At 52.1% G+C, this 23,698-nt stretch overlaps 4 protein-coding genes and 1 non-coding gene across 5 annotated transcripts; 3 read left to right on the top strand and 2 right to left on the bottom strand.

Moving 5' to 3' along the window:
• Nucleotides 1-8,439: 8,439 nt before the first annotated feature.
• Nucleotides 8,440-13,983, top strand: CLUP02_07658 (ABC transporter; the record flags this gene model as incomplete). Its single annotated transcript, XM_049286652.1, has 2 exons — nucleotides 8,440-8,510; nucleotides 8,682-13,983. The coding sequence occupies 2 exons, from the start codon at nucleotides 8,440-8,442 to the stop codon at nucleotides 13,981-13,983; spliced, it is 5,373 nt and encodes a 1,790-aa protein (XP_049143795.1).
• A 629-nt stretch (nucleotides 13,984-14,612) lies between these two features.
• CLUP02_tRNA139 lies at nucleotides 14,613-14,693 on the bottom strand. The gene has a single exon. It is a non-coding gene; the product is annotated as a tRNA-Thr (tRNA).
• A 2,452-nt stretch (nucleotides 14,694-17,145) lies between these two features.
• Nucleotides 17,146-21,419, bottom strand: CLUP02_07659 (TATA-binding protein interacting; the record flags this gene model as incomplete). The annotated part of the gene is made up of 4 exons (XM_049286653.1): nucleotides 17,146-17,613; nucleotides 17,671-18,009; nucleotides 18,060-21,087; nucleotides 21,178-21,419. The coding sequence occupies 4 exons, from the start codon at nucleotides 21,417-21,419 to the stop codon at nucleotides 17,146-17,148; spliced, it is 4,077 nt and encodes a 1,358-aa protein (XP_049143796.1).
• A 1,119-nt stretch (nucleotides 21,420-22,538) lies between these two features.
• Nucleotides 22,539-23,327, top strand: CLUP02_07660 (uncharacterized protein; the record flags this gene model as incomplete). Its single annotated transcript, XM_049286654.1, has 2 exons — nucleotides 22,539-22,681; nucleotides 22,817-23,327. 2 exons carry the CDS (start codon nucleotides 22,539-22,541, stop codon nucleotides 23,325-23,327), a joined length of 654 nt encoding a protein of 217 aa, XP_049143797.1.
• A 35-nt stretch (nucleotides 23,328-23,362) lies between these two features.
• CLUP02_07661 (uncharacterized protein) lies at nucleotides 23,363-23,665 on the top strand (the record flags this gene model as incomplete). The annotated part of the gene is made up of 3 exons (XM_049286655.1): nucleotides 23,363-23,450; nucleotides 23,511-23,527; nucleotides 23,627-23,665. 3 exons carry the CDS (start codon nucleotides 23,363-23,365, stop codon nucleotides 23,663-23,665), a joined length of 144 nt encoding a protein of 47 aa, XP_049143798.1.
• Between the last annotated feature and the right edge of the window lie 33 nt (nucleotides 23,666-23,698).

A 23,698-nucleotide genomic window follows, 5' to 3' on the forward strand; every position in this document is an offset into this window, starting at 1 on the left:
CTTTTATCTGTGATATCACGGTTCACGAAGCTGTCGAGCGCAGTCTATCGGATCGTGGCATATCTCTGTCCTTTTCTTGCACCAGCCGAAGTACAGCCTCTCGATTGCTGTTCATCTATCATTGTACATCTCGAGTCTAGGGAAACGGATATCCTAGAGAGATGAAGATGTCACCTGCCGCAGCTCAAGAGCGTTTGGTCCGGAATATGGCCAAGTGGAAATCGGCTGAACTGAATACTTTGATAGTAGGTATTCAAATGATTGTGAGTGATGGCGAATCGCAAAGTTGGTTAAGGTACATGTCTTTCCTTGGCGTAATTTCTTGTTTACTTGGTACAGGCCGGATAGCCATAGAGTATGTACTCGACGTCAAAGACTCTCGCCTTGAGGTCCAGTCCAGCTTGCTTCTTCGACTTGCCCGCTTTATACGGATCCACTTGCATGAGGAACGCTGCCTCTGCCCTAGCCGTCGGGCTAATTTATGGAGGCTGTAGCACTGTTATGCTTATGGATGTGTCCCGCAAGGTCTTACTAATGCTGAAGGGCTGGATATCGTATTTGGTAGTACCTTTGATGGGTAGAAGGGTTCCGGATCTTCTTCCGGTCTTGCTCTTGGCCGAGGTGGGCTTATGATGATTGTCTATACGCTGAGGTGATACTTGTCTGTCTGCTGTCTGCTTCTGCTTTCCCATGGAGGCTTTGGTTCGGCCATCGCCACATGTACTGCAACCCGAAGGTACGAAGACATGCCCACTGCGAGATTTCTGGTACATTAGCCCAAGAGTAGAGCTGTTTCAGGAAGCAACCTCTAGAACAGGAGACCCCATCGTTTGCGGATGAATCAAGCGTAGGACGATCTTATATCGAATCTGCAGCTTGACTCATGCAATCATGCTATGGACATGTCTTCAAGCGGAAACCCACGTTCTACGATTGTGGCGACTAATACGGGCAAATGGGGCGAGGAGAGGTCGGATTGCCTCTGCTGCGTTTCGAGTGTAGTTACCCGTACGCAACAACGCGGGAGCTTAAGCGTAAGCAAGTCACAACTTGATCTCTGCACGACGAGGGGACCAACAAAAGAGGCTCGTACTCTCTAGGGATCTTATCTCCCTCTTTGGCCCCCAAACTCCTCGGGCCCCTCTCCTATCACGACGCGGTGTCACGCTGACTAGCCTCGCCTCGTCTCGCCTCGCCCCTCGGATTCACGTACAAACGGTCCACACGGGGAAGACAGGGACTCTGCAACAAGAAGGTCGATATCTCCCAAATCCCCCCTACCCCCGGCGAAACCATTGTTGGATTAGCCAAAATATTTCCCCCCCCTGCAGAGTCCATATCAAAAACTCACGTCAGCATATTAACGAGAGCCGCCATTCGCCGGGCGTCTCTTCATCGTCCTGCAGGCTCGCCTTGTGGGCTCTCGTTCGTGACCACGACAGCGGGCGGGCAACGGCATGACAAGGGTGAAAGTACAACAGTCACAACACTTACGAAAACGAAAGTTCCTCTTGGCCTCCTCGAAAAATGACGGTTTGTGTACACAGAGTCTGGGCCCAGGTTACGTCCCGCCTCGCGCCTGCATACTGTGATCCTCCGCCTCCCCGACGTTAATCAGCATGGCAAATGTGGCTTAGTCGTGTCGACGATGGCTTCGCTTCTCGGCACGGATGAAGCAGGAGGCGTTGCCCAATGAATGGTACCAAGTCATGGGTTAGGGGAGTTGTGAGTGTCTCGGCGTTTGGGGGGGGGGGGGGAGGCAGGCCAAACTGTTCTTGGCCAGCCTCGAGTATGGGTAGCGCGTCACCGCGTCTACGCTTGAGATGGGTTCTTGAGGGCGTCGACCGGTAGAATCCTGGGACTCCCTTAGGTTACGCCTGGTGTTGTGTCTGTTTTGATGACCTCTGCTAGATTCAAAATTTGACGGCTTAGTGGCGGCTGGGTTGAGGTGTGCTTTGAACTTGAAGGCTCTACAGAAGTTGTGGTGGGTTAGGCGATTTGTATCTAGGAATCACCGAAAGATCTGCTCGGACAAGTAATGTCACCGCTATAGTTGACGCTCTGTCTTCTACCAGATATGCATGCGAAGATCGGACACACAGAGGGAATTAGATGGCTGGCGTGTCGACGTTGAGATTTACGTACGTCGCGCCGGAACAAACATCACCAACCACGGCAAATTACCTAGCGGCAGATGCCGCAAATCAAAATCTTGAGGCATCTAGGTGATGTATCCGTAGCCTACTCTACTCCGAAGAGGAAAACACAAGAAACCGGCAGCTATGGGATCGCAAGGGGCTTGCCGAGTACCGACGCGCGGTCACCCGTCTTGGGAACCGTTGACTTGCCGGCCAAGGGAATCGTGACCCGCAAGAAATGAGATTATGTGTCTCAGATTCCATTGCTCCGCCAGATTTCTTATTTGATACTGCTACAGAGCAGTCTCCTACCCAAGGGATACAGACGTCTCCTGAGATACACATGCCTGGCTCCGTTCTGCAGCACACAGTGAATGGCAGGTCTCATTCCTGAACTCAGACGATGATCGAGATTGAAGGCGAGACCCGAGAAAACGGAAGTGAAGAGCTTGGGATGGAAGGCACACGTGTTGCCTTACACAACGCTTCTTGGCATCAGGAGACGATGGGGACATATATTGGAGGAGCGATCCCCTGACAGAAAGATTATCTGATTGACAATGTGATCCTGTGGCCAGGATCTGATCGAGTAAGAAGAGGTCGATCGCCCAGGTGGGCACGGACAAAAGCCGCCAAGATGTGCGATGTACAGATACAAAAATGACTGATTTTCTGTCGGTCAACAAGGAGGCATCACAGTCTTGCAAAGAGAGCGGCTCTTGACCTGTGAAAGTGATAGGAGGACTACGAGGGCAAGCAATCCGAGTGGATGAAGTCCAGCAATGGGTGTGCCATAGGTAGGTAGACCGGAGCTACCTTAGCTGGTAGTCGATATCCAGGATGATATGATGTACTTTAGAGTTCCCCAGACAGTAGTTCGTCTTCCTGACCGCATCTGCGCTGTAACGTCAAAAGAGGAGAGAAGTGACAGGGCTTCGTCGACGACCCTGCGCTTGAGAGAGGGAACGGTTCCCCGGGCCAGGAGTAGGACAGGTCGGAGTTGAGTAAGTGGGTGCACAGCTCGGAGCCGCCGCAACGCCGAAGCCATCATTGCAGGCTTGCGTGCTGCAAGCCGTTGAACACGCGAGGCCCGCCTCTTATCGAACAATGGTTGGGCCAATCATAGGCTACCGGGACGGTAATGGTTAATTTATAGCGCCTTTTAAGTACCTTGTTATTAAAGAAAGTTAATTCTTTCTAAGTTATAAGTATAAGAATATAGTTTTAATAAAATAGTATAGTACCTACTTAATACTTAAATTAAGATACTTTTTTTAAGCTTATTATAAGAGAAAGATAATTATATTACTAATTATTTATTATTAAGGTTTATAACTAGTACTATAGTTTTAATTATAATAGCTTTATTTATAATAAGTAAAAAGTCTAATTATAAATCCTTTAAAAACCTCTCTTTAAAAGCTATAAGAGCCTTTAAGTTAAGTTAAAATACTTATTAAAATATTAATAACTAAACTAATCCTATAATAATAGCTTTAATAAAAAAACTAAAAAACGAACTAAGAAATAATACTAAAATCCTTATTAATATTAAGTACGATTTATAAAAAGTAATAACGTAGCTATAGAGTATTAGTAATATATTTTATATTAAAAAGACTATTATTAATATTAATAAAATAAATAGGGCCGTATTAATATAATACTTTAGCTTCTTTTTATAACTTAAGGACTATAGCTTTAAATAGTATTAAAAATTTATTAAAAAAGCTTTTTTAAATACTCCGGTATATTTACTATTATTTTTATAATAATAAGACTCTTAGTACTTATATATAAGCGTAAGTTACTTATCTCTAAATAGTAATATTAACTTATTAATAAGCTATTAAAATTACGATTTTAGCAATCCCTTAACGAGAGAGAGGGTAGAATAAAAGAAAAGATAAGTAATTTATAAAAAAAGTTAAGGTTAAATAGTACGGAATTCGAGGGCAGGGTAGCGTCTATATATACTGCGGTAATCCTCTAGTAATATAAAACGATAGAGTTAAATAGTGTTATAGCGCCTTCAACCCCCGCAACCATGCCATTGTGTGCTTCAGCCGGCTGCATATATGCACAGGATGAGACTAAGAAACAGTACCCATTGGCGTTCCCCTCCAGAGGGCTGCAGCCATCGGGTGGTAGCTTCTTGTCTAAGTTGTAGCCGTGTCGAGTTGGTGGTGGTGGAAGGTGACAGGGTCCAGTTGACAGAATAGTGTTTGTAGTGGGCGGTCTCGAATGGCGGTGAAGGTGAGTCAGAAGCCGTTGATATGTAATTTCTTTGTGGCGGCCGAGTGCCGTTCGTTTGAGATGGACTATGGGCCTAGGGGGCTACGATACAGACGAATTTGGGACGGGGGTTGTAGCAAAGGATCGGGTTCCCTAGCATTATCTTGCCTCAACGGGAAGGTCGAGCATTTGGCAGTGACGGTGCCCAGAGATGCGGGCTCATGGGGGCTCGATTAGTCGATTCCGATTCTAGAGGGTCGAGTCCAGATATGCTGAGTCCAAGCGATGTTGCGTGATTCGCCTGGGCTACTTTGGTCCTCAAAGACAAACAATTGAGGGGTTTTGGGGTGCGTTGCAGAGAGCAGCCGCGTGATGAACGGATAAGCAGATCGATTGACGTGATTGGAGTCTACTGGCAGGTCATGAGGCTTCGGTTTCGCCATGGGGAACGCGCGCCTATCGTTCTTTGGAGTCAATGCAGTTCTTCTCGTGCTATTTGATGCTCCACCAGCTTGGAAATTTGCGAGGCATGACAGGACGCTTCCAATGCCCTATGCCGTCGCAGCTCGCATCTGGAGGCATTCTTCCAATGCTGTCAGCAGATAGTATCGGGAGCACTGAGTGTCGGGCAAATAGCTGCACAATGCATTCGTAGTGGTTGCAGGCCCAGTTGGCTTCTGACGTTGGCGGCGGGAGCGGCAGCGGAGACGGCGCACCGCATGTTCCTGGGCCTGGGCCGGGAGAGGTTGGAAAGTTTGAGCCTCGTGGCGGCTATTCTCAGTCTTTACAGGCTGCCCTTGGCAGAGCAGCTGGATAGAGGTGGGATGTTCCCGGTCAAAGGCATTGTATATGCCCGTCAACCTGGGTTGCAAGCAGCCTTTTTCTCAAGTTTTGGCGGTAGGACATAGACGGACAGACGGTTGAGCATGACATAGTCTCACATAGTACAGATGAGAGGCGTGAGCGCAGATGGCCACGCCAACGCCGGGACTTGATGCTGGCGGATACCGAGATGCCAGTGTGGAATTGGCGGTACTTTGTAGGTAGGTCAAGGTGATGTAAGACACTCCATCGGTGCCCACCACTTGGGCCGAAAGTCTGGAGCTCTGGCTTGGCTTGAGACATGATGCTGATCTCATCGGTGGTTGCAAGCTGGAGCTGTCACAGGCAAGTCGCAAGTCGAATAGCCGCAAATGTGCTTCTTCGTTTTCTGCTTTGTCTGGCGAGATATGCTGCAGTAATCAGGGAGTTCCGCTGCTGCTGATACGGCGTTGCCTATGCGGCCGTTTCCTGCAACAATAAACACGACGTGGTGGAGCAGAGGAGCGTGGAAAGGCTATCAGGCCGACGGTGGGAGGCAAGCATCTGCCTGCGAGGGCGTCGGGCTGCCGGGAGCAACGCCCATGGCTCAGGGGTGCATGGCTGGTGATTGCAGTATGGATGTTGGACGAATGGATGAATAGATGAGGATGGAGATAGGGACGCCGTACCTTAACTAGGTGTTAAAGAGAGAACGATATCGTCATTACATGGAAGGGAAAGAGGACGATGCGAGAGTCACGATGGCTTCCTTCCCTTAGGTCCTTTCCTTGGGCTGTGTCCTCTGTGCTCTGTTACATGCAACGGTCTTTCCTATTGTTTATTCACCCTTGCCGTTTCTGACAAGCTCTAGAGGCACTAGACAGGTACGTACCGGTTGATGGCTTGCCAATGAAATTTCTTAATCTTCGGGTTGAATTCCAGAGCTCAAGCTCCGGTACGTACCGAGTCATGGTGGGGCCAGCGCTTTTCCATGTCTCCAACCACGCAAACTGGGACCTGGGACCTGGAAGGCACGCTCTGGGCCCGGTGGGAGAATGGGAAGGGGACAACAGGGAAAGAAGTATCCGTAGAAGAAAAGAAAAAGAAAGAAGGAAGGAGACAGGTTGCCTACCTAATGTACCATAGGTAATGTATTTCGTACTTAGATCACTTACTAAATACATCATCTTCGTGGAATCGAAAACAGAGTCAGTGTACCCAGCCTTTCCAGAGACTCATTTCACCCAAATATGAAGTTTGCCGACAAGCGCGCACGTTATCGGCATGGTGGGCTCTTCCCTTTCTTTTTACGGCGTATCCGTACTGAACAGTAACTGGACACTAACAGTGAACAGATAACATTGACTACGACCCCCGCCCGCCCGGGTCTGACTGCCTGACTACACAGGCGATGGGCGGTGGGCGGTGGGGGGGGAAGAGGGACTCCAGAGTTCAAACAATCGAGCGATGCAAGGCGAGACATGGGACAGCAACCATTCTGGATTATGGATATGCATCCCGCACAAAGCAGCAGGGCAGCACATGCTTGCCAGGAATTGGAGCTTCCCACTGGTCGAAGGCTCAATGCTGCTATCGTCGTGCATGTGGGCGGGGAGGCATGACCCTGCACACCCTGGTTCGACCTGCACTGCGCTGCACCTCGGGGTACGGAGCGGGAGTACGGAGTGCCATCTGCATGCCTTCATTTTGTTGTACGGATACTCTGCATTCATTGCGTCTTGTTGCTTGTCTCGTTGGCTTCATTCCTCCGAACGAGCCATCGGCAGCCTGCGGCGTCATGTTGAACATATACGCTATTATCCGTGCCTTGCCTAGTACTCTCTGAGTCTCCGATGATGAACAAGGCAAGGCTTACAAGGTGCTCCATACGCAAGAACAGACCACCGTGACAACGAGGGACGAGTCACGACAACAAGGCGGGACGACCAAGGGCGAGGGACGAGAGGGACGAGGACAAGCCCTGTACGAAGTATCGTTGAGAACCTTCGTCTTCACGTACACACCACAGACTCCCAGTCCCAGGCCCGACAACCACAGTGAACATACAAAGTACACATCATCCAGACTCGACTGTTATTACGCAGTGCCGAGCAGACAAGCCAGACGCTGACGCTCGCACGCTCGCCCCCTCCACACCTTTTTCTCCCCCTTCAGGGCTTCCCCTTCCCTCGCTTTCTCGGATCCAGAGCCAAGGTACCTTTGCTTGGTCCCGCTCCAGCTGCTAACCCATTGTTGCTCGCCGCGGACTGTCTCGTTGCTGCTCCGGCCTCGTCTTCCCTGTGCTGTGCGGATACCTGTACCTACCTTTCTAGCCAAACGGATCCAAACTCGGACCAGTGTGAGTGTCACTGTGGATATCCCAACTTCTACCGGGCAGGAACTCGACATGCTTCCATGATACAGGACAGGCCTTCCAAAGTTCCATCCATTCATTGTCGCCGTCGTCAGCCATACACTCGTCGTCGTTGCCCTGTGCTAACCATTGGAAGTGCCAGACAAACAGACTGACTGGCCTTGAGTGTCTGACCCAGAGAGAGAGAGAGAGAGAGAGAGAGAGAGAGGCACCAAGGAAAAGAACAGCCCGAGGGATGCAATCCAAGGACTGACGTGACAGACTGAGAGCCCGGGGGCCGAAGCCAGAGAAAGAGCCAGAGAAAGAGCCAGAGCCAGAACCACTGACAGCCAGTTCAGGAACTTACCTTAGCTTTTCTTTCCCTTGACCTCCCCACCACCCAAAAACTCTCGATTCTGCAACAACTTGGGCTATTTTCCCTCCATCTCTTTTCTTTTCCTCTCTTCCTTCTTTTTTTGTTTTTCCCTTCCCCTCCCCTCCCCTCCCCTCCTTCCCGCGTCACAACTCGGGCATCTACAGATCCTGCCTGCGATCTCGGGACACAGACGCCCTGCCGACTGACTCCCTTACTCCCCCTCTCTATCGGCCAGAGGGAAAACAACAACAAAGTACAGCAGCGCGATCGATAGCCACGCCCTGGGCCAACGTCATTTTGGCTACTGCTGCTATTTCTCTCTCCTCGCCTCGCCCAGGTCCGAGGTCGGCTCCCACAACACCTGCGTTCTCTTTGGACCGCTGCGAACCGAACCGAGACGCCGTTGACAGAAAAATCCCATCCCGTACTACCCCAAACGACTCCAAACTCCAACTCCAATCGCCATCAGAGCTCAGCCATTGATCGCTTTCTTTTGGCGTTTCTCCCCGCCACTCGGGAGTGGGGTACTAGCAAACATGGGCAGCTTTGCTCAGTGCAGCTGGCCGATATGGGACATTGATGATTTCACACCGTGCTTCCAGCAAGAGTGAGTCTTTTTGTCCCCAAGCCCGCCTCCTCACCAGGTCGCATCACGGCGCAACAAATCGCGATGCCCTCAACCCGCCAATGCCGACCGCCTTGAACTGCAATTCGATAGTTTAGCCGAACCGGTTGCCCACCACTCTTGTCCCGTTAACTGACTACCCGTCTCTCATAGCTACCTCAAAATCCTGTTTCCTCTAATTGTCATAGGCTTGTCTGTCCTTCACCTCAGCCTGCAGGCGATCCGAAGTGTCGCGAAGAACCGCAAGCAAGGCTACGAACAAGTCCCGGAAGAGCACCACCACGGCCACACCGACATTCCTCCCGAGGAGACCGAGGATGAAGATGACGAGGCGCTGACTATGAACGGCGGCGGTCGCCTTGCTCTGGTCAAGACTACCACCAAGGGATCCATTGTCCAGGCCGACAGCCCCCCGGCCCAGAACTTGACCATTGTCGTCGAGGAGCTTGGAATCGCTGGTCTGATCGCGATACACATTATTGCATTGGTCACTGGGACTGTCCCGGGCCAGCATGGTCTCTTGGTCACCATCGTCGGTTTGGTCACCTGGGTTTACGTCGCCATTCTCGCCACTCTCCGACTCTTCCTCGGCAACACGAAATGGCGCGTTCCTCGCATCTGGAACCACACCGCCGCCATTTACCTGTTCCAGTGGTTGTTCACCGTCGGCATCTTCCGCTCCGTCATTATTCACCCGAGCAGCCGCCTTGCGCAAACGCTCATCATTGTCGAGTTTGTCTTGACTTCGCTTCTCTTCGGCCTGGCCATTACGACACGCAAAGGCAACAAGACGGTGCTGTTGGAATGGGAAGGCGACATTGAGCCCTCGCGCGAGCCACTCGCCTCTCTCTTTTCCCTAGCCACGTTCTCTTGGGTGGACCCCATCATCTCCCGCGGCTACAAGGAAACATTGGAAATGAAGAACGTCTGGAACTTGGTCCCCAAGGAGAAGGCTGCCGCTGTTCTTGCCGACTACCGGGCAATGAAGAGAACCTCGACCTTAGCTTGGCACTTGCTCAAGTACTTCAAGGGCGAGCTTCTGCTGCAATTCGCTCTGGCTGCTTTCGCAGGCGTCTTCACTTTTGCTCCGACGTTGCTACTCAAGGCCATTCTCGAATACGTGGAGAGGCCCGAGGGCGCTCCCATCAACGTCTTGTGGTTGTACGTGATTCTCTTGCCAGTCCTCGACATTGTCAGGTCTTTCGCCGACAACTATGCCCTCTGGATTGGTCGCAAGATTTGCATTCGCATTCGCGCCATCATGGTTGGTGAAATTTACGCCAAGGCCCTCCGACGCAAGGCCTCGGCCGGCAAAGACAAGGAACTTGGAAAGAAGGCACCTGCTGCTGAAAAGCAGAGCTTGATTGGAAAGATCAAGGCGAAGCTCGGTTTCAAGAAGGACAAGGCCGACGCTGAGGCTGCTGCTAACGGCGCTGCCAAAGATCCGGCCAAGGACGACGAGCAAGCGAACTTGGGCACCATCATCAACCTCATGTCGGTTGACAGCTTCAAGATTGCCGAAGTCACGGCCTACCTGCACTTCATTTGCGCGTCCGCCCCGAGCCAGCTTGTCGTAGCCATCGTTCTGCTCTGGGATGTCATGGGGCTCAGCGCCATTCCGGGATTGGTTGTGATGGCTCTGCTCCTGCCTATCAACTACAGCTTCGCTCGAGGCTTCGCCAACACGTCCAAGAAGATTCTGGGTGCTACCGATAAGCGCATCAACGTGACCAACGAGGTTCTTCAGAACATTCGCATCATCAAGTACTTTGCGTGGGAGGCCAAGTTTGGTCGTATTGTGGACGAGAAGCGTGCCGCTGAGCTGAAGGCTCTTCGGTCCCGTTACGTCATCTGGTCCTTCGCCGTTGCTGTGTGGAACTCGGTCCCCGTTCTCATCACCTTCTTCTCCTTCTTGATGTACACTCTCATCGAGCACAAGCCGCTCTACCCCTCGGTTGCCTTCACTGCCATCTCCCTCTTCATGCTCCTTCGCGTGCCTCTTGATCAAATGGGAGACATGTTTGCCCACGTTCAGGAGACCAAGGTCTCCCTGGACCGTGTCGAAGAGTTCCTTACCGAGGAGGAGACTGAGAAGTACGAACAGCTCGGCGAGGATAACGTCGACGAGGACGGAAACAAGGTCATTGGCCTCCGCAAGGCCAACTTCATCTGGGGTGGCAAGGACGTTGTTGCAGATGACGGATCGATGGCTTTCCGCCTCATGGACATGGACGTTGATTTCCTCATTGGCAAGCTGAACATCATTTCTGGACCCACTGGCTCTGGCAAGACGTCCATGCTCATGGCCTTGCTTGGCGAGATGACTTTGGTCGAGGGTAAGGTCTATTGCCCTGGTGGACGTAGCCGCGAGGATGTCCGACCTGATCCTGAGACGGGTCTGGCCGACACGGTTGCCTATGTCGCGCAGGCTGCATGGCTTGTAAACGCCAACATCAAGGACAACATTTTGTTTGCTGCGCCGTACGACGAGAAGAGATACAGGGATGTGATTGTCGCCTGCGCTCTGGAGCGCGACCTTGAAATCCTTGACAACGGCGACGAAACTCTGGTTGGCGAGAAGGGTATCACCATGTCCGGTGGCCAGAAGCAACGCATTTCGCTCGCCCGTGCCATCTACTCCAACTCCCAGCACATCTTCTTGGACGACTGTCTCAGTGCCGTTGATTCTCACACAGCACAATGGATCTTCAACAACGCCATCAAGGGTCCTTTGATGGCCGGCCGAACCTGTATCCTGGTCACTCACAACCTCCAGCTTTGTGCCCCGTCATCGCACTATGTTGTCTGTCTCGAGAATGGCAGAATTGCCGCCCAGGGCCCCTCTGCTGAGCTGATTGCCGCTGGCAAATTGGGTGAAGATGTTCAGAAAGCTGCCATCAACTCTGCCTCGGTGTCCCGAATTCCGTCCCGTGTTCCCTCCAGCGTTGGTGAGGACGGGTCAGAAACTGTGGTCAACCCAGGCGATGAAAGCGCCAGTGATGCCCGATCAAAGAAGAATGACAAGAAGAAGGAGCAAAAGGACGCCATGGAGGAGAAGAAGGCCGTCGGCTCCGTCAAGTGGCCTGTCATCCAACTCTACCTCTCCTCTATGGGCGCTTGGTGGTTCTGGGCTGTTGCTCTTACAGTCTTTGGACTTCAACAGATGTCCGGTGTCGCGACCAACTTCTGGGTACGAGAGTGGGCTAACCAATACGTTGACGAGGAGGTTGCGCACATTGATTTCTCGACCGCATCCCACAGCTACAGCCAGCAGTCCTTGAGCCCGACCTACTTCGCCTCCATCGCCAACTACGGCAACCGTATCAGCTCCAACTTTAGTGCTTCCGCCGTTGCGGACGTCAACGTCACCTACTATCTTACCGTTCTCGCCATCATTGGCCTCGCCGGCTCTGTTGCTGCCTTCATCAGGGACATTTGGGTCTTCTACGGTTCCCTAACGGCGTCCAAGAAGATTCACAACGATTTGATTACTCGCGTTTCTCGGGCAAAGTTCAAATTCTTCGACGTCACTCCTCTCGGCCAGCTGATGAACCGTTTCAGCAAGGACCTCGAGGCTGTGGACCAGGAAGTTGCACCGATTGCTATTGGCGTTTTCGGTTGTGCTCTTGGAATCCTCGTCACTGTCGTTTTGATCACCATTATCACCCCCGGGTTCCTTATCGCCGGTGTTTTCATTACTGCTGCCTATTACTTTGTTGGTGCTTTCTACCTCCGGGCCTCCAGAGATCTCAAGCGTCTCGAGTCCGTTCAGAGGAGCCCTCTGTTCCAGCAGTTTGGAGAGACTCTGTCTGGCATGACGACGATCCGAGCTTACGGTGACGAGCGCCGCTTCATCCGCGAGAACCTGTCCAAGATCAACGTCCAAGCTCGTCCCTTTATCTATCTTTGGGCTGCGAACCGTTGGCTTGCGTTCAGAACTGATGTGCTTGGTGATACGGTTTCATTCTTCGCTGGTGTCTTCATCATCTTCAGCTTGGGCACGGGCAGCGTCGATGCTGGCTCTGCCGGCATTTCCCTCAGTTACGCCATTGGCTTCACCGAGAACGTCTTGTGGCTCATCCGTCTCTATGCTATCAACGAGCAAAACATGAACTCGGTGGAGCGTATCAAGGAGTACTTGGATGTCGAGCAGGAGGCCGAGCCGATTGACGAGAAGAACCGACCCCCCAAGAACTGGCCTAGCCAAGGATCTGTAGAATTCATCAACTACTCCACTCGTTACCGCGCAGACTTGGACCCCGTTCTGCGTGGTCTCAGTTTCAAGATCAACCCCAAGGAGAAGGTTGGCATCGTTGGCAGGACTGGTGCTGGCAAAAGTTCGCTTGCCCTGGCTATTTTCCGTGCCCTCGAGGCCGACGAAGGCAAGATCCTCATCGACGATATCGATGTCGGCCTCATTGGACTCCGCGATTTGCGTGAGGCCATTACTATTGTTCCCCAGGACCCCACCCTTTTCATGGGCACCATTCGCTCCAACTTGGACCCCTTCGATGCGTACACGGACGAACAAATCTTTGAGGCGCTTCGCAAGGTGCAGCTTATCGGCCCCAACGAGTCAACTTCCAGACCGGCAACCAGACCGACTACGCCGTCTGCCGGGTCAATGTTGCCCGCCACGCCCAACCTGGGTCTGATTCGTGGAGATTCTAACTCTAGCCCTGGCTCCTCCATTGCGCCTACAAACAAGAACATCTTCCTCAACCTTTCGTCGACTGTCTCGGAGTCCGGTTCCAACCTGTCTCAGGGTCAGCGCCAGCTGCTCTGCCTCGCCCGTGCCCTTCTGAAGCGGCCCAATGTTCTAGTCATGGACGAGGCGACAGCTTCCATCGATTACGCCACCGATACCAAGATCCAGGAGACCATCCGCGAGTTGACAAGCACCATCATCACCATTGCCCATCGCCTGCAGACTATTGTGGATTACGATAAGGTTCTCGTTCTCGACAAGGGTGCCGTCGTCGAGTACGGTCACCCGTACGAGCTGATTCGCAAGGAGAACGGCAGCTTCCGTGGCATGTGCGACATGAGCGGAGAACTGCCATCGCTGCTCAAGGCCGCCAAGAAGAAGTGGGATTCTGGAAGACTGGTTGACGTTGATGACGAGGAGCAAAACACTCAGTCAACGCTTGTTGAGGGCGAGGCTCAAAAGGTCACCGAGGAGGCGAAGAAGAACGACGAAGAACAAGATAAGAAGAAGGTCGAGGCTGAAGTCGAAGCTAGAAAGAGAGCAGAGGAGGATGCAAAGAAGGCCAGGGAGGCCGAAGAAGAGGCTAAGAAGGCCGAGGAAGAGTCAAAAAAGAAGAAGGCAGAGGAAGATGCCAAGCAGAAGGCCGCTGATGAAGAGACGAAAAAGCAGGCCGAGGAGGAAACGAAGAAGCAGGCAGAAGATAAGGCCAAGGCCGACGAGGAGGCCAAGAAGGCTGGCGGAGGATAATTGGGGAGCCAGAAAGCGAAAGAGAGACTCTGGCCACTGCACAAAAGCTACTTCTTCGTGTACTATTGCTTTAAGCAATCAGCGTGGGTAGGCTTGTAGCGTCTAGCTTGCGCCAGCGTTGGCTGCTGTGTTTTAATAAGGGCTGGGCAGTGTCAGATTCCGTAGATACTGGAAAACTTTTCTTTGTCCATTCATATGATGGTCTAACAGCTATGCCGCGTCGTGACTGTTGTGAAGAGAGATTGGTCAACTACGTCCTTGGAACGTGGTGTTCGACGTTCAGTGAAACATCATGGCACCAACTTTGTCGCCATCGTATGCGAGCAAGCAACCGTAGACGCACATATTTACAAGTCCAACATTAGCTAGATCTTTCAATTCCGATAACCACGTCCTCTCCTACTTGAGCGGTGAACAGGAAGCTTTTAGCAAACTTCAAGTTGGGTTGTAGAAGTAGACACAGAAGAACTGTGGTGTCAACGGTCAACCACCTCTGGCCCAAAAGAAAAAAGCAATGAACCCCTGGACTACGTCTTGACACATTCAAAGACTGGAAACTCCCACCAAGGAATAAAGTATAAAACGCAAAAAAGAGATCATCGCTCCCGTGAAGGATCTACGCTTTTGTCTGCCTCGTGGCGGAATCGAACCGCCGATCTTCTCATGTCACTAGATACTAGTGAGACGCTATACCACTTAGCCAACAAGGCTTGTTGTCTTGATTGATGACACAGGAGGCGATGGAGGAAAATAGAGAGGGTTGCGGTGTGGGTTTGTGGGAATCGTGGTGGAGATGTGAGTGGGTGGAGTTGCGGAATGGGTGGATGCTGTGTGTCTGGGGAGTTGGGTTGGTGACGAGGTGAAATGTGTGGGGATGGGTATGTGAGGCTTGATGGGGTGGGGGTTCTGGGAGTAGAGAGGGCGAGACATCATGAATTGGAATTCATGAGAGAGTATGTGTGGTTGTGGGTTTGGGTACATGGAGATTCAAACGGGTTGGCTTCTCATTGTCTATTGGCATTGTGTAAGGCATAATCCAGGGCAGCAACATTGCCCGGGGGACGTGGGTTATATCTTCGTTTCTGGAATAGCTTGTTGATACATCAGACCGTGTAAGTCTAAGACGATAACCAAAGAAAGTTGAGAGCGCCTGCCTAAATGAATAAGTCCACATGCCTACAATCCTCGCTTTCTTGGAAACATTAGAGAGAACGAGTAAGTAAGGGCTTGGTTTGCTATAAATGCCGCAAAATTCTACGAATGCACAGACGTCTGAGTTAAGGCCAATGTCATCGTCTTTGAGGCAACCGTTTTGCCTCTGTGCGCCAGGCTTGGAGACTGGGATAGTTGACGATTGGGATAGCTGACGACCGGGATGAAGTTCTCTGCGTCTAGAGTGTCCAAGATACATCGTGTCCACTCCTTGCGCATTTTGAAAAAAAAAGGGAGGGGGGGGGGGGGGGGATGTCCTTGTCCCCTTCTGGCTCTCGACTTCTACGTTGAAGTATATGTGTCTGTTCACAAGGGGAGAGAATTTACGACTACATGTACACTGCTACTTGAGACATGGCTAATGTATGATTGATGTCCGTTTCTAAGTGTTGCCGAAGCCTCTCATAACATAGAAGACTTCAACAGCTCCCAAGTTGGAAGGGCTCAAAACCCGAGACGAACTCATCCTGAAAAGCGAAACGTAAAGCTGCCGCAGCGGTCCTTCTTTTATGCCTAGTGAGGAGGACTCCAAGCATACTATCTCGGGGAGACAGCAAACAGAAAGCAAATGTCTTCTCTACAAGGCTATGAAAATATATTTCGCGACGCCCTCTATCTCTTCCTAATTCAGTAACTCGTCTCTTTGTGCGTTTGGTTCCGAAGGACATGTGCCCTCTTCACCCAGAAGATAGCGAATAAAACGGAAACGCCCGGGAGAAAGTGGATGCTCTACATTGGGGCATTCACTTCTAACCCAACACCCTACTTCCTTAGTAGTAGTTTCTTGCCTCCTATTCATAAAGGTATACACTGACAAAGAAGGACAGTCTACTTGAGGACTTGAATGGTGTCATCTACTAGAGGCACTTTAAGCTAGAAAAAGTTTCGATCCATTAAAGAAGTCCCACCAACTGAAAACAGCCACCTGAAGCATGAATAGAATGGCGAAAGCTATTCAATATAGTTAGCCTAAAAAGAAGACTCTGACCACGACTCAGGCCGATATCTATAGTCGACTCTTCCCCAAGTTAATCTACTAGATGACAGCAAGGCGCTCCCTGCCTTGCTCGCGTGAACACACACAGAGGATCACGAGGGCTGCCATTTCTCGAGGCTATCCAGCATAAATAAATGAGTCTGATGACCTCCTCACCAGTAGGAGAACCTCCATCCTCGATCAAGACGTCTGGAAAAGGAATAGTAGACCGATTCCCGGCTTCTCTGCCTTGTATCACTAGCGCACAGTCGCATATCTACACGCAATACATCAAGTTTGGATCGAGAACTCCAATCCAAGGAGCCACATTCTTCCAACCATCGAACCCACGCAATGGAATCATAATTCCATGATGCCTCCAGCGAAGATCCATCGTCAAAATTTCTCATTCAACGAAGAAGGCGAAGTAAGAGACAGGCCCGAGAAACGTCCTCCTTACTCCGGGAGCTACCCTGAACAGACGCTCTAACCCGCCGTAATACACACAAGCATCAGCGTAGACCAAGCACATCTCTATTTCCTCACCGAGGCGGAACGTAACCCAGGAGGACTGATGGCACGCGTGATCCACAAGTGTACAGTATCGTCATGAAATGCCCTTCACTCGGCCTTACCCACCGGCGTGAACCATCGAACCACCTACAAGCTTCAAATATGCGAGGAGTCGTCGACCTTCTGAAGACGCATGGCCAAAGTAAGGTGATCTTATTCTCCAACTTTCAAATAAAACCTCATAGATCCACCTAGTATGGCTTCGGGGTATGCTACACGGATCAAGAAAGGCACTTGGACTAATTATTCGCCTCGGCTGTGAGACCTCCTTATTTTCCCGAAGAGTACTTCACAAATCAAATGCTAGAATTTTATTCATCCTCTGCTGTCCTCACGCGTCCCAGCTATGCCTCATCTTCAAGAGTGAGATGAAGGTGGCCTGCCTCTATGTAGTGTCTGTACTACAGAATGCTAAGGTTCTTGGTTTCCTCACGCAGGCTTCTAAGCTGCGCTTGGAACTCCTTGTTAACCCACTCCCAGTAAGCGTTCCACGCCTGGCTGGCACCTCCAGCACTCGCGTTGGCTGCCCCCTTGCCAGAGCCATCCTTTGCACCCTTGAGTTTGTCTCCGAGCAAGAGCGTGACCCTAAGAACGCTCTTGTTCGCCTCCTCCTGCTTCTCCACATCCTGCTTGACGGCTCCGTCCTTAAGCTTGGTTGACAAGATGGCGCGGTATGCCTCGGCGATGGAGTCAAGGCGACGGCTAGTCTCATCAGGATCAAGCGCGATAAGCTTGGAGACCATTAAGTTGCAGAGACTGCGAATGTCGTTGTCATCTTTCAGACCAGCGACCACGCGGTCGTAGAAGTCGATGTTGTTGATTCGCGAGAAGGCCGTCTCCATGAGAGCATACAGGGTCTCGTAAGCGCTCTGTGTCTGTGGTTAGCAACAGCCGGCATCAACCTTCCGAGATAAGACATGACATACCTTTCGGACTTCAAGGCCATCATCCACCATATGTTTGAAAGGGCCCATCATGACCTCTCTGATCAATTGTGGCTTGATCACCGACTCGGTCAACACAAACGGCATTAGCTCGCCGAGGTGAGGCAGGATAAGATCGGGCTTGTTGTGTGCAGCCGAGTTGAGTGTCGACATCGCCAAGCGGCGGTTGTCCATCTCCGAATCCTGCAGCATGACAAGCAGCATATCGACAAGGACATTCTTGAGCATGGCGTCGAAAGCCTCGTCACTATCAGGAAGCGTGTATCGAACAGCCTGAACAGACATGCCCCGAATGTCGGGGTTCTCATTTCTGAGAAGGGACTTTGTTGTTGTTAGTTTCACTCTATCCGTGATGAACTTTTTCAATTTACCTGAAGCTGAGGCATGAAGGTCTGAGAGTCGATAATGGTCAGTCGTCCCACACATTCCGCGCACACCACTCGGTTATCGGGAATTGTAGAGGCGGAAAGGAGGTGCTGCCAGATATCGGCCGCGAACTTGGAGACTTCGGCAGAGAGAACGTTGACTTGCTGCAGGATCTCCTTTATCGACTGGATAAGCAAGTATTGCGTGTTGCCACCCTTCTGCATGGTTGCCAGAATGACTGGGAGGTACTCGGAAACATTGCCGGAGCCAGCACGGCCAAGGGCCACTGCAGCAGAGATAGAGACCTTGTCGGGCTCTTCGTGGAACTGTTGCAAGAATAGTTCCGCCTTCAATGGCGAGTTGGCTCCAAGACGGAGACCAGCCTCGCCGAGCACCGCAAGCGCCAAGCTCAAGCGAGCGTCGTCCTTGTTTCTGGAGCTGGTTTGCAACTCGGAAATGAAGCTCTCGACTGTGACGCCAGCCGAGCTTCCACTGGCCACAAGAAGTGCACCAATGACCTTGCCCACGACAACGGGATCTCCTTCGATACTGACGTCATTGAGAAGCCCTTGCATGAGAGGCTGGCCAGCGCCGCTCTCGCCAACTTTGGTGACAAGAATAAGAATTTGGTCTAGGACGATGCTGGCATAGCTTGACTTGAGCAGACTGCAGATAGTCGCAGTCATTGACTGGGTGACCACGAGGTCGGCGTTTTCCTCGACGAGGGTCGCGAGAATGAGCAGGGCAGGTGCCAACAGATGAGTGTCGTTGTTACTAATAACGGGCACCAACGACGAAACCAGGCCCTGAATAGTGTCTGCATCCAATTGACCTCTGGCGGTCGGCGACACAACCAAATGCTTGAGTGCGAGCACGCTAGAACCGCGAAGAGCCCGGTTGGCCTTGCGGAGTTGTCCCGCAAGCTCCAGGGCGACCTCCCGAATCCACGACGTCTCGAGCTGGCCACTACTAGTGCTGAAAGCTGCGACGTTATCGACGGCTCTGACGGCAGCCAGGCGAGTCGTCTCGTTCTTGAGGCGGTCAAGAAGTGCAGTCAAGGCAGCCTGTCGCTTGTCGGCTGGGATCAGACCATTGCCGTCGGCACCGGAGGTTCTAGACAGCAAGACTCCCAAGGCGTGGATACCACGCTGCTTGACTTCAGCATCGGCGTCAGTCGCAGTAATTCTGTTCATGATCGTGTCGAAGAGCTTCTGAAGCTCGCCCTTGAACTTCTGTGCCGTCATCTTGGACCGAGGGGGAGTGATTGCCTTTACCAACTCCTCAATCGTTCCGATGGCTTCACTTGAGATCTTGTAGAATCGATCGTTGGCTGCCGAAATGACACCAGCCACTATCTTGGTCAGGTACGGCTGCAAGAGACTTGACGAATGGGTCTTGGCAATATCGCTGGTAAGTTTCAGGGCGGCAACACGCAGAGTGCTGGGTGTCGCGGACGCATTTCCACCAGAGGCAGCCAGAGATGAGGCGAGTGCTGAGGCTCCCGTGGGTTTAATAGACTCAATGATGGGGCCGATGGCGTCGTTGAAATAGTCGGAAAGACCACCCCGCTGGACCGTGATGATATCGTCGAGGAGGTTGATGATGGCCTGCTTGGTAGGAATAACCTTGCCCTTGAGCAACTTGGTGGAAGCCTTCACAATCGTCGGGGTGAAGCGAGCCAAATCTGCGCGGGGTCCAGTTGAAGGGATTCTCTCGAGGGTGGGGGATGTAAGACCTGTGGCGGCATGAGGGGTGCTCATAGAACCGCCGCCGCTGCTCTGACGTCTGCGTTTTCTGCTGATGGGGATGGAGCTAGGGGCCTCGGGCTCGTGATCGTCGAGTGAGAGATCAGTGGGATACATGCCCTCGCCCGTCTTGCGCACAAGAAGAGACAGACAAGCAATAACTTCTAGACGGACGTTCTCCTCTCTCTCGTCGAACCTCTTTACCAAAGTGGGTCCAGCCTGGCTGTATAGAACACCGTTCTCTAACAAATCACCACTTCCACGGGTTGAGATGAGGGTGTAAAGAGCCTTGGCGGCACAACGACGAACCTTCCAGCTTGCGTCGTCATCATCATCAAAGCCAGCATCGTCTTCGAATTCGTCATCATCCTCATCCTCATCCTCGTCATCAACGTCCATATCTTCGTCATCGTCGCCCATTGCGTAGTTGGGGTCGTACTTGAGATATCTGAGGGTCGCCTGGATGGTTTGGTCGGTAAAGGGGCGCATCTGCGTCGGGCAAGCGGCGAGGAATGACTCCAGAGCAACGAGAGCGGATTCTCGCACCTCGTTGAACTCCTGGCCAATGTCATCTCCGTCGCTGATCTCTTCCAGATGCTTCTCAAGCTCACCCTCGCTCAGAGCTTGGAGAATGAAGGGCACCAGAGTCTTCAGGTATGAGCCGAAACGATTGGGAATGGATCTTGCCAATGAGCCAGTGATTGAAATATAGAGACGGCGTGTGACTGCAGAGATATCGGCCTTGTCCAGGTCGTTGCCCATTCGGTCGACCATCTGGCTGAGCAACTCGTCCGACAGGTGAATAGCAAGTATCGAAGTAGCCACGACAGCTCTCTTCTTCACGACTGATGATGTCTTGTCGTTCTCGAGCAGACTAATGACCGCATCTTGCATCGCCTCGACCTCGAGGGGCGAGAGCATCACGCCAAAGCATCTGACAACCTCGATAAGAATGTCCACCGACTCTGCGCTAAGGTCTTTGTCCACCTTAAGGAGACCCTGCGGGACGGGCGGCAACTGAATGTTGTTCGAGGGGTTCTGCGGCTGCACCTTGCCACCGGGTCCCAGAAGTCGCGGGATCAGAACGCGGCTGACGGCTTGGTATGATTCTGTCACGTCCTTGGCGGGCGGCAAGCCAGGTGTGGGTTTCGGGAGGGCCATGATGACGGCGCGGAGGGCGAGCGAGGGAACAGCATTGTCAACCGAGTTCTTAAGCTTGATTGCAGAGAGTTTCTCAATCATCGGTGCGATAATCGGGGTCGGCACTTTCATAACCAGCGGTCCGAGACTGTGTAGGGAAACTGTTTAGCTCCTGGCATTGCTTGTCGAGCGTTGAGAGGGATTTGCAAAGATGGCAAAGGGGTTCAGATTCTCGCACCATTTGATCGCCAGGTTCTGCACCTCTCCATTCTGGTCGTCGAGCGCCTTGATGATGCTATCAACAGTACGTGCGGCGACGTTATAGTCGTGGTGCAAAAAGTCGGGCTTGCCGTTCGCTAGGACCTGGAGCAGATCGTTGAGCGACATGAAGCGGAAATCCGGGTCTGCGTCTCCTAGCTTCTGCACGAGCTGGATCACTGTCTGCGGCGTCGGATTCGCCGGCACGCTTGACGAAGCCATCTTGGAGTGTGTCGGATGGGCTGGTTCGCTGCGTGCGAGGGTGATGGAGATGAGGAGGTTATCGCGGCAGGTGGCGTGTCAGCGGGGAATGGGTTCCTCTGACCATGCAGAGGAAAGAGAAAAGAGAAAAGAAGGTCGAAAGTCCGGCGATAAGTGAAAAGATGGCGGAAAGCTATGATATGTGTCGGGGCGGCAAATTGGGCTGGGTTGTTTTTGATGTTGGCTTTGGATCACGACAACAGAGACCCTCGTGAAAGAGGCGTTGTTGGTGGTGGGGTTACAGGTTCCAGAGCTCCAGGCAGGAAGGGCCCAGTCAAGTGTCGTTGGGCGGGATTACCTTAGACAGCCCAGCAGGTACCTCAGACAATACCTTACAGACAGAGGTCCCCTCAATGCTACCAGTTCCGGGACGTTCTTGCCCCGCGAAAGTGGACCCCTACCACTGGGCTCGCAGCGACCTCCACCACGCCGGAGCGTTATGTAAGTCTCTGGGAAATCCATCAGGTCCGTGCGGGACCAAGCTCGCTCTCCGATGAGTTATTCCGTCCAAAGATTAGATAAGCATGGAGTGGAGCCTCGAGACCTTGACCCCGAGTTCCCATCTTCCCATTTCGGAATTGAGGTAAGGTAGGTAGGTATGTCGTGCGGGCCCCTTCGGCACCCCCCGGCAAATGTCGTCACCACAAAGCTGTGGGGAACCAGCCACCCCCGGCATCCAGGCGCTACACGGTATCCAGCCTCTTCCCTACCATTGGTCGATTGCTCTGGAAGCTCGTTGCTGGTGCAAGCTGGAGGCAGAGAGCTCGCAGCTCCGAGCTTCTAGACTTCGGACGGCAGGTCAAAGTCAGCCAGCACAACAGGCCAGAAACCAAGGCCAAGCCACACCAATCCAACCCCAGCTTTTTTTTCCCCTTCTTTTGGCTTCCTTACGTGCTTTCCCAAGCGGGTTTTTCTCGTGTTGCTCTCTTGGTCCCTTTTCTCCTTTCCTCCTGTTTGTTTTCTCTACAAAGGACACTCGCAACTATTCCAATTGGTCTTGCCATTGAGCTTCCTCCTTCCTTGTAGCGACTTGAGCATTTCCCTGCCTTCACTCTGTACTCCGTACTACACACTTTCACAATGTCTTTCGCCAGAGCAGCTTCCCTGCGTTCCGCCCTCCGATCCTCGGCGCGCCGGACGATCCGTCCCCAGTTCCGTTCCCAGGTCGGCCAGAGGACCTACGCCAGCCAACATGGCGCGAAGCCCCAGAGCGAGCTTCCTCTGTAAGTCCAATTGCCTTTTTATCCCCATCTAGAACCCAATTGGCTCCTTGAATTGAGCATATTTGTGTGAAGCGGGACGACTGCCAGTCAAGACTTGCCCGAGGATGACGTGTCTGACCACTATCCGTGATACAGTGCCATTGGCTCAGCAGTCGTCTTCGCCGCCGGTCTGGCCGTCATCCAGCCATGGAGCGGCCCCGCGCCGTCCAAGGGCCACGGCGCTGCTCATGCCAAGCATGATGAGGAGGAGAAGCACGATGAGCCTGAGGAGAAGGAGGAGAAGAAAGAGGAGTCAAAGTCTGAGGAGAAGGAGGACGATAAGTCTGAAGAGAAGAACGACGTGAAGTCTGAGGAGAAGTCAGAGGATAAGAAGGAAGACAAGTCCGAGAAGCCCAAGGATGAGAAGAAGGAGGAAAAGTCTGAGGACAAGCCCAAGGAAGAGTCTAAGGACGAGAAGAAGGGTGAGGAGAAGGAAGAGAAGTCTGATAACAAGGAGGAGAAGTCTAACGATAAGAAGGAGAAGTCTGATGACAAGAAGGAGGAGAAGTCAGAGGACAAGAAGGAGGAGAAGTCTGACGACAAGAAGGAAGACAAGCCCGAGGAGAAGAAGGACGAGAAGAAGGACGAGAAGAAGGAGGACAACTAACCCTGCCAAGCCTCATCACCAACCCTCAAACGATCATGAATGAAGCCCACAAGGCCACACTAATCATCGAAATCATGATCATGTACATACACCACAGCCAGATTCTTCCTGCTCTTCGCACTTGTTCTAATGCATAATAAAGCATGGCGGCTCTGTTTACTCAGACGCAACAGACAATCATAGTGGAAATGGTCGTGATAGTTCATCATCGTAATAGTTGAGAGAGTCTTGAATTCATTGCATAAGGTAGTCTTTTCCCCGTATGTACACAGACTACTACGCCTGCCTGTTGTATGCAGTTCCCCGCTGTCTACTCCCGACCAATGTTTGACCTCTGAAAACGCCAAACGTAAAAGGGAAACCCATCATGC

This window comes from Colletotrichum lupini, chromosome 4 (assembly GCF_023278565.1).
Source record: "Colletotrichum lupini chromosome 4, complete sequence".
NCBI classification, from domain to species: domain Eukaryota; kingdom Fungi; phylum Ascomycota; class Sordariomycetes; order Glomerellales; family Glomerellaceae; genus Colletotrichum; species Colletotrichum lupini.